General features: G+C 33.6%; 1 protein-coding gene across 1 annotated transcript; it reads left to right on the forward strand.

Annotated features, from left to right (window-relative positions):
* Positions 1-823: 823 nt before the first annotated feature.
* LOC131047727 (uncharacterized) lies at positions 824-1,849 on the forward strand (the record flags this gene model as incomplete). Its single annotated transcript, XM_059219375.1, has 1 exon — positions 824-1,849. A coding segment is annotated over one exon (510 nt), but the record flags the coding sequence as incomplete, so codon positions are not given.
* Positions 1,850-11,147: the final 9,298 nt, after the last annotated feature.

The raw sequence follows: 11,147 nt of genomic DNA on the forward strand, positions 1-11,147 counted from the left end.
GTATCAAACTAGTATGTTATTTGAAGAAAGAGGAAGACAAACCAAAACACGTGGAAAGATAGAGAACTTAGGTGATATAAACGCGGAAATTCGAAACCATAAGAAATAACCAATCAGGTGATGCCACATCAGCTGCACAACTATTGGGGTCTCTATTGCACGCCTATTGGTCTCACTTTTTTTGGGGGCCGTTTTGGACACCTTGGCAAAAAGCATGCTGATGTGGCATCATATTTGATGATGTGACCCTGAAACCTTAGTTATAAGCAGGGGACTTGCCAAGTAAGCTGCTGTAAAAAAATCGGAGTGATTTGAAATTTCCAAATAAGACTTTGAGAAGCGCGAAGTTAGGGTACACAACTACTGGATCCTTTCCCCTAAATAGGAAATTAACTTTTGTCCATTCCTAGTGTGAGGGACCGGGCGAGAGAGGAAATGCGCTTTTGACTCATATTTTCATCTAATTTTGACTCGGCCATCCTTCACGTGCTTCGTCCGACTTTCTTGGTGATGTTTGGCAGATTATTATTTTGTCGTCCATTTCTTCCCTCTTCACTCTCCATTACGATTTCAGTTACGTCTGTGATTGTGACTTTCTTTCCTTGACGACCACGCCAATGATTCTACACTAAAGTCCCATCCATCCTTATGACGTATTCGCTTACGTTTGCAGACTCTGTTTAACGAGTAAATTGACCTCATTTAATTCCTATAAAAGCAAACGAAGAGTGACTGGACATCTACCTTTACTCATTCTCAAAGTTTCAGAAATCCAAAGGAAATGGGCAGTACTCTATCTTCTTCTTCTTCTTCTTCCCCCTAAACTCGTCCCACTGCAAAGTTAATACTGGACGATGGTGCGCTTCGAGAATATGAACATCCAGTGAAGGTAGCTCAAGTTTTAAACGAAAAGGGAAGGGAAGCCTTCTTCATCTGCCTCTCTGACTCCATCAATTTTAACGACTGTTTAGCCCCTCTTCCTGCATACCACGAATTGCAGCTGGATCGCCTCTATTTTCTCCTTCCACTCACAAAATTGAAATACCCTTTACTGCCTTCTGAGATGGCTGCCATGGTCGTAAAAGCAGCTGCGGCCTTGCAATCAAAACAGAACAAGCACAGAAATAGCAGAAAACGGCGAGGTGCTAAAGTGATGCCTGAAATGGATGGACGCCAAATTCAGAAATCAGTTTCATATCAATTTAATCAATTTGCAATTTTGGCAGTGGAGTCGAAGCGCACAACATCGACAGGGATGAAGTTCGACCGCAAGAAGCATAAGCAGTCATGGAGAACCAAACTTGCCCCAATACCCGAGGCCTTCGCTTATTGAATCATTATCTGCATTCCACAACTTCTCGGGAATTTCCTCGAATATACAGCAAAAATGGATGCTGGTGTCCTCTGAGTTTCGGCCATGGCAAATATGTGAAAAGCTTTGGATCAGGAGACAGAGATGAACAGAGTACCTTCCAAGCAGAGAATGATAGAATAGAGGACAATAGTTTCAGGCTAATTAAGGCATAATGGCATCCTGCAATTCTCTGCAGATATTTCCTATCCTGAGTGCATTAGGCTACAATTCAATATGTTTTCGCTGATATATAAAAAATGTATTCTTGGTAGGATGTTGGATGTCTTGGAGTCAATCTTCATGTGACATTGATGAAGTAGTGAAATTTGTTTATCATCAAAATTCAACCACAGTGCTTCAGATAGAGAATGAAATTCTATGTACAAATGCCAAGGAAATGAAATGGCATGAAAAATTATAGAAAATTCGCATTTCAGTTTTGTTGGCAAATGAATCGTTAAATTTCATATAATTTTAAAATAAGGTGTTTGGCAAGTCGTGAATATTGAATATGATTTGGAGCAGTAAAAGTGGTTGGATTATACTATAGATCATAGTACATCAACATATACAATTGAATTGACGTAGTAAAAATAATTTATTTAATTACTACAAACTTAATTCAATGATAGTAATTTTATAGGAACATTTATTTTATTGTAGAATTATAAGAATTCGCAAAATATATTTAAGATAGTTATGATGGTTTTCATAAAATAGAAGGTAATTTCTATATATAAATTTTTTTATTAGTGCATTTTATTCTTCTAATAATGTAATTGCTTTAAATGTGGATTGAATGAAATAGGGACAAGTTTTAGAAATTGAGAGAATCCAACTTATATTAATCTATGTATATTTGAATGATGATTTTTAAGTTGTATTAGTGATTCTTATTACCAAGTAAGGAAATTAATCCCAGAGCCGCAGATTTAAAGAAAGATTTTTTAAGATGCTTTCTTCCTACTTAAGAGATTTCTAATATATGAAAAATATATTTCCTTTCTCAATACCTAATAAACATCTTGGAAGGATATGACAATTTTTTTTCTTCAAGGGCCTTGCAAAGTAAGACATAAACATATTTATATACATCACTCTATAGTACCAATAAAATGTGATGCTAATGCTCAGGCATCCTTGAAGTACATCTACAATTTATTGGCCAACAACTAACTTTCCAGCCAAATGCCTTCTTTAGATAGCAACAAAATAGAAATGAAAATATTGCAATCATTGGAATATTGTAAATATCTCAAGCTTTAATGATAAAAGATACGTACAACATCATCAATAGAGGATGATAATGGTGTATGTGGTTTTGGTGAAGAAGATATGAAATTATGAAGAGAATAAGATGTAAAAGAAATATTTTCATGACTCATTTTATCTTATTGACAATATTGTAAGAGATCAAGAACAACTTTTATTGTTAATGTTGTACCATTATGATAAAATTTAATTAACTATCATTGCAATAGATGGAATTGCTCGCATGGAATGAATCCAAGACTTAGCTAAAAGAAGGTTGTAAGAAAGAATCTCAATGTGAAATAAACCATATTACATAATGTAATAAGACCTAATTCAATAATAGAAAGATCCAATAGAGAAATAGAAGTACCAACATTTATATATTTAAGGAAGTCCAAATTGTAGATGTTTAGATTACAATTATTATCAATAAGCTTATTTTATTTTAATTGAGTTAATAACAACAATGATCATAAGAGGGTCATTTTATCTCTAAACTTAAGAAAATGAGGTTCATAGTAGAAAAAAGTGATATTTGATGTATTTGTATGGATGCACTTAAGAAGAGTAGTCTCCTCAAGAGGCTTTGTAGAATATGAACTAGACATTTTCTATCAGGCCTACTAATGGACACTATTGTTTGAACTCCCAAAGGGAGATGTTTGCTTGACTAGCCTAGAGGTGCTCAATAAGATCATCCTCTTTGGTGTTCTTTGCAAGAAGACCCGGAGTCAATGGAAGAATAGGAGATGTCAGAGGAAAGGAAATTGGAATAAAAATAAATTGTTTGTTTTGTCAAGTGTTATATGCATGGGATACCACGTGATAATCAATAGCCATAGACATATTAAACTTTATAAATTAAGCAATGCAAATGAAAAAAATTATAAGATTGGAGACTATCAAAGATGCATCAAACATATTGGTGGGTTTTACATCAAACTTTTAGAATCATTTAAATACTTGATATGGCAACACAAGCCTTAAGATTAAACCTCTTCCCTTATGAACTAAAGATTGAGGGATATCTATTTTTAACAAAATTGTTAGAAACATTATCTTGACCTCATTTCTTATGATGTAAAGACTTTACATTGACTAAAATTTGATCTCAAATAGAATCATTCAAAACCTTATATTGATTTTAAAACATACATTAATACCACTCTCCATTGACACATATTATAAAACCATATTAGGATGGTTTTTCGAGACCCCACATCGAAAGTGAATTTTAAGGAAAGAAGAAGTTGCGTCATGCGTGACTCAAATGTAGAGACCTTAAAAGGTTTTGTAAACTGATGGAACATAAAGAGCAGAAAAAAGTGTATGGAGCCCAGGTGAGAGAGGAAATGTGCTTTTGACTGATATTTTCAATTCACTTTTGACTTGCTCGACATTCACGTGCTTCCTTAGACTTCTTGGGGATATTTCTCAGATTCCTCTGCTCTCCACTCTCCCTTACGATTTCACTTACGTCTAACATTGTGACGTTGCTTGCTTGTCGAGCACGCCAATGTTAGATCTTGATGTGGGTCATACATAGATCCTTATCGTGATTTTGCTTTCATTTCCATGCAATTGACTCACAAATCCCTTTGTCTAAAGGAAAAAGAGGGAAATTTGTAGTTCACCAGGTTGGAATGGAAGAAAGGATTTATCACATCCATCCTGCAAAATATTTGGATAATCTAAGAAAACCAGCGACCTCTCTGAGGCACTTCCCCAATACAAAGCTACATTGCCCTCTTTATCTTGCAAAATAGTAAAATACACAATTAACTTAACGCCTTCAATAAAGTCATTCAATGGTGAGAGTGAAAATTTTCCCCAATTATAAACCCTAACTAACAAACAAACCAAAAGAAAAGAACTCACAGCTATGGCAAAGATGGTGTGGGTGGAAGTGTTGTAGAGAAGAAAGGCGAAAAGTGTCATTTAAATCATTGAGCACCTAGTCAGATAGATAAGGAATCATGTCATGCAATTACCTGTATGCTTCTATGACAAGTATGTCCTCTTTGGCATTCATGTAAAGCCCATATTGCCTTTGTAGAATGGCCAAATTGTGGAGGTAGCCCAGAAAAATACAGAAAATGTCATCGACACAGGCTAGACATCGAGGCTAGAAAAGGGTTTGGTTATGGTGGGAAAAAGGCCATGGCACCTGCGTTGGCCACGCCACCTTCAACCACCCCACCTCTGCCCTTGCCTCAAGAAATGAATCCATCATTTTTGGCTAGCTTTAGGAAAGGTTTTCTCGACAACGCAAACAATCCCAACGTAAGACACTAGATGTTTCCAATGGGGGATTTCTCACCAAATAAAGCCTATCGGCTGATAAAAAACAATTGCATTTTTAGTATTCTTATGAAATGAATGGTTCAATTGAAACAAAGATTATAATTTTAAATATGCCTTTGAATATGATCAAAACATACAATACAGAGTAATACATAGTAAATACGGTTAGCTTATATTAGATCACTAGTCAAGGTTATGACTGGGACACTTTTATATGTATAGCACATCAACAATCATAGATAAATACAATTGTTTAGTCTTGCTAAAAATTAGTTATCTAATTATCTGATAGGCTATTCCCTATGGGAGGCACTCCCACCGGAATTGTCTCACGCTCTCCTACCGGTAATTTTTTACTGTTATCGAGAAATTATTAGATTCCATGTGGGAGGCAATCCCACCGGAATTGTCTTACGCTCTCCCACCAGTTATTAGTCAATTTAATCACGGAAAATTTTGATAAGGCATGCCCTCCGTTTTGGTTAACCCTATCAAGTTTGTATGTGTTGTTAATTTGTTGAAACATGGCTATTTACTTTGCATACCGAACATGCTAGTTGTTCTGGGAACCACCTCAACTACACCACCCCAACCAAACTTAATTTGATTTCACTAGAACCAGAACCAAATAAAAAAAAGCCCGTGCATTACAGAGAGTTTGAGGAATGTGAGAAAGTACAATAGTAATGCAACCAACCATTTGCAAAGAATTTGCAAGCATATTCCAGGTTTTTTATTTACCCTTCTCTTTGCCTGTCTTGTAATGTCACTAGTTTCTCAGGTAATCATTGAATGTGTGTTCATATGTCTTTTAATTTTGTTTACTGCCTCCCAAGATAAAAATGGGGTGACAATGGATATTGTATATTCCGAAAATGGGTTTTGCCAAATTTAGTTCTTTTCTATGATTGTATCTGTGAGATGCTTTCCATGGTCTAAACGAATCAGTTTGATGCTTCCTCTCAAGGTGGATTACTTCAATTATTTTCTATAAATTACAATAGAAAAGTGGCTTTCTGCTCTATTATGTCAGATGCTACATTGACTACAGTTATCACAAGCAAGTGGTTTAAGTGACATCAATCTAAATTAGGTTTTGGTTTGCAAACTAACCTAATTGATGTTACCATGTTCTTTTTGCCTGTTAACATCTCTCCCTTTCTTTGGTGTGATATTTCTTTGTAAAGGTTTTGTTTCATGTTTATATTCTGATCAACTAAATATTGATAGCAGCAATCTTTTAAGGCACTCCTAGCTTTGTTCTAATTTATCTGTTCATTTCAGGTACACCACAGATGTCTGTAGAAGCTTCTTAGGCTTCAGGATCAAAATCCCTTGGAATAAGCATATGCTCATTCATTATGTCAAATCTCCATGTTTTATAATATAGGAGGGATAGAGAGAACTATAAATATTCAATCAATTATGAATGAGTTTTCTGATATGATTTCAGCTGCAAACAAATGGGATACACCACAGGCTTCTTCAAATGATTGGTATGCACTCTCAAATAGACACTTGTCCTCTAAAAGTTGATCACTTAATCCCATTATATGCAAAATTATTGACAACATTTGACAAAGAAACTTAAGTGTTCACCTTCACCACCATGGAAGTTGGTTATTGATTCGATGAAATGGCTAATAATTATTTTGTGGGTGTTGCAAGGCTGTTTGTACAGGTAGATGTAAAGCAGCATCTCTGAATGCCAGGTGTTTGAGAGTGTATGGTACATGCTATCCCAGGTTGGTCTTAGTTATCTCTTTTTATAATCATATGGTTTTTTTTCTCATCTTATTTAAGTCCTTTAAGTGATCACATTCTTCATTATAATGTTTATTATGACGGAGATCAATATTACAATACTTTTTGAAGTCCAAATTTTTATAGTTAAATATAGTTTTCAAAATTATAGATCCCCCTTCTTAATTTTATGATTGTTGGTTGTAGAAGCAAACATTTGACAAGCATTTTTGTTATGATGTTTTTTAATTCATTTCAATGTTGTTTCATGCAGGTAACGTTTTCCTCAAACATGGCTAGCTCATTCCTAAGACCGAGTACGATGTATGTATGGTTTTGATATCTTAGACTTGTAAGAAGTATTACCCCTTCGAAGAGTTTATATGAATTTCACTTGGACCAATTCCTATAGAAAATATTTCTGATGAAGTATTGGCTATTATGACAGTTTTTAATCTAGGATCAAATTCGAGCCTTACACTTCTTATACTCTTTTTCTCAGCCTATTTTGAATTTGATTATAGATTTGTCTGGCTTGGAATTGACATAATGACAGTTAGTCAAGATTTTGATGTTATGCCCCTAAGTCACAAGGTTCAAAATTTGTCGGATCATTTTTTAATTCTGCAAATGCTATATGGTATAAATGGTATATGATGCCTCATTCATTTTGTGTAAACATATTTTTAAAGTATCTATTGAACATTGGTCATTAAATTATCTGTGAGTAAACTGCATATTTTGTATCTATTCGTTCATTATCAAACACCTAATGCCTTCATAGATTCTGGCAAACAAACCTAGGTTGTTTACATCTATTATTGTCTGGATATGAATGCATAGCATACATGTAATATCTTGTTGTATATAGGTTATCCCTCTTAAATTGGATATTTTTGCAAAATTGTTGACCTTTTAATTACCTAATGTAATGCCTAATTTTTAACATGAAGACTTGATTCAAACCAAAAAAAAAAATTACCTATTCTATATAAAAACTTTTGAGTGAATTCAATGTGATGTTAATTTTACAAGATAGTAAATCTGAAAAAATAAAACCATTATAATTACAATATTTAAATCTAATTTTCCCACTTGACAATTAAATCAAACTATTATACATATAATTATTTTTGAGTTAGAAAAAAAATTAAAAAAACTTTATTTGTGAATAAACATCTAATTAATATAGATCTCCTTAATTTATCTCTCTTTATTTTATTTTTCAACATAAATGAATTCTTAACTTTCTTATTAAATTCAAAAGGCATGACAACCCTAAAACAATCCCCCCTTATCAACCCTGCCTCATGAAATTGGAAGTGTATGAGGGCAAGAGATGGGGGTATGATGCCTAAGGTGATGTTTCTCATGGCCTGAGGAATTATTGCAAGATAAAGTAAAAGCATTGCTATAGTCCAGTAATTGTTTTTATAGTGAATGTACAATAAGATATCTTAAAGTTTACAAAAAAATAAAAAATAACAAAAAAACCTAAAGTATACTGTTAAGTACACATGGATTTTATGAATCTATTGTCATATTTTTCAAATTAGGAAAAATTCAATTAACAACAAATTTATAAATTTTGATGTTCCTTTCAAATATCTTAAAATAAAATATTGTTGACTAAATCAGCTCTGCACTTATTGACATAAGTTACAAACTCTATTAGCTTATACCGTAGAGATTAATTAGACAGACTATATTAACTTGTACTGTATGTTGCATGTGATGAACAGACATAAATTCGTGCTCTGAATTTGTGGCATCTGAAATTGATTGAAATTTTGCGATATCAACTCATTTATATTTCAAAGGTATATTTTGCTATCGGCTTAACCATCACACCTTTGGTGCAAGCGCTAGTTATTGTTTTATGGTAATATGTAATTGCAGAACATTGAGAGTTGGTAAAAGGCTTTTAAGATAAGCACGATGTTGGTAGGAAATATAAAGTAATCATTACAAGTGCAGTTTACTCTTCTAAATAACAACGCAGTTGCTTTAATCTTGTTAATGGGGCACAAAACGTTAATCTTCTCCTTAACCTGAGAGAGAGTGTGAAATGGAGATAGCCTAAAGAAGGGTGGATTGAGGTAAATTTTGATGGAGCAACAAGAGGAAATTTGGAATCAAGTAGAGCCAGATGCATTGCCAGAGATCATAATAGAATGATTATCAATGAAAAATTAAAGTATTTGGGGGTCACAATGAACAATGATACTAAATTCAGAGTGACATTACTTTGAATTCAAAATAGGATGGAAGTGAGAGCAAACAAAATACACCTAGAAGGAGACTCACTTATAACGATCAGTGTAATTAGAAAGAGTAGCATACCAAATTGGAGATAAGAAAAATGATTCAAACCTATTAGAAAATTATTAAGTTGTTTTGATGAGTCCAAAATAACTTGTATTTACCATGAAGGGAATCAAGAGGTTGATGTTTTAGTGACGAACATTGTCGAGATTGATAGTGGGGCCAACTAGGGCATGAGGTGGCAGGGGTCGTGTTGGGGTGTGATGGTGAATAGGATGTCTGCTAAGTTTTCACTTATCCCAAATCAAACTAGGTCAGTTGTATGGTACTCAATTAGACATGAAGAAGTTATGCAAAGTGAGTTAACAATTTATGAAGGGTGATGGCAGAATTGAATGGACATTATATGGCGACAAGTGGGGAGAGGAAGGGTGAGTTGTTGGTATGTGTGACGACCAATGCAACAAGAAGGACGTAATGGCTAAACATAGCTCATGTGACACAACCAAATCTATAGTTATTTTGGGAAAGGATTGTGTTAGTGCAGCTAACATTTTATCTTGCAACATAATTTGCGGGCAAATGATGGTGCATGTGCATTTGTGCATGTAAGACTAACCAAGCAGTTTTCTCTCCATCTCTTCACTTTCTCTTTAGAAATTTTATGCATCTCGTGCATAATTTTTACTCTTGTAATTTATAAATCATTTGTAATTCATACATATTTTGTAGTGTAAATGATTTAATTGGATTCATTCTGTTTTTTTTTTCCTTCAGATATCAATATGCAAGTTTTGCTTTTATTTTCCAGCTAGATCTAGACTCTATTTTGGTGGATTAGTTGCAAAATTTTACATGATATCAGAGCAAGGTTGCTAGGAAGAAGAAGCTAAACACAATTTTATTTGCCGACAGATTTATAAAGATTACCATCATCACCATGGAAGCTAATGTAAATCTTTGTTTCTAGATGTGTTGGGTGAAAATTTTGTAAATTGATGAAGGTTCACAAAATGTGTGTTTCACAATAGCATACAGAATGATATCTCTCAGAAGGCAAGATATAATTCCTCCTAATTATAAGGGAAGGCTCCTAATCTAGGGTACAATAACAACTTGACTCTCAAGTCTTTCAAAACAAGATGTATTCAATTCTCTTTCAAGAATAGACTTTCCCTTAAATAACTTTGAAAAGTTGTAGTACTAACTAATTTGGGAAGTAAAGTGTCTGTGAAAGAACAAAGTCTTTTGTTACTTCTCTTTTCTAAAAATGACCTAGGGATAGGAATTTGTACACTTAAGAACTCAAAGATTCTTTCCATGTACTAAGATTCCTATCAACCACTATAACCGAAATATATTGTCAGCCCAGAGACTCAAAAATATATTAAAAGATAGTTTACTCTAGCTAGATAGTTCGTATAGCACAAAGACTCTACTTTCTATCCTTCAAATACAAATTTCAGAGACAACTTGTATAAGCTCAAAGACTTAAAGCAATTTCTTCTCACCTAATTCCAATTTTTAAAATTTTCAAAGTAACTCTGAAAAGATTACTTGTAAACACTCAAAAGATCTTCAATATTCAATACAAATAACTATAACCAACTTTAACCATTCAAGAACATATGATACCAATGACATAAGAACATTCATACAACATAAAAGATTGAACTCAAAACAAAGTTTGAATGCCAAGCTCATCTCTTTCTTGATTAAATTGCAAATTTACAAAAAAGAACACCAAGTCTCAATTTTCTCTTCACTTTGGCAGAGTTGTGTTGCATAAACAAAGATGGAAAAAAGATCCTTATTACAATAATAACCCTCATATATATAGAAGAGGGGTGCAACATGAAAATAGGAAATTATAAATAATTTTAAGACTAATTCAAAAGTAGAGTTCAAATTGACTTAGGACTTGTGCACTCAATAGGTGCACAAGAGCAAATACAAAAAGACACAAGTGAAGTGTCAATGGGTAAAATGAAAAATCACAAGAAAAATATGAAAATGACTAAGTGTCATTTTCTCTTAAGTTGAATCTCACTTCTGGAACTCCTCAAACTCCTAAAAAGAATTCTTTATTTTAATTCCATCAGGTCTCTGGGTATTACTTGTAATGAATTTAACCCTGATAATGCAATCTTCCAAGTCGGTGCAACACTTTTGTGCTTCCTCAAAATAGTATCCAAAAAATTCAAAATGAACTGGAGATCAACCAATT

This window comes from Cryptomeria japonica, chromosome 4 (assembly GCF_030272615.1).
Source record: "Cryptomeria japonica chromosome 4, Sugi_1.0, whole genome shotgun sequence".
Classification (NCBI taxonomy): domain Eukaryota; kingdom Viridiplantae; phylum Streptophyta; class Pinopsida; order Cupressales; family Cupressaceae; genus Cryptomeria; species Cryptomeria japonica.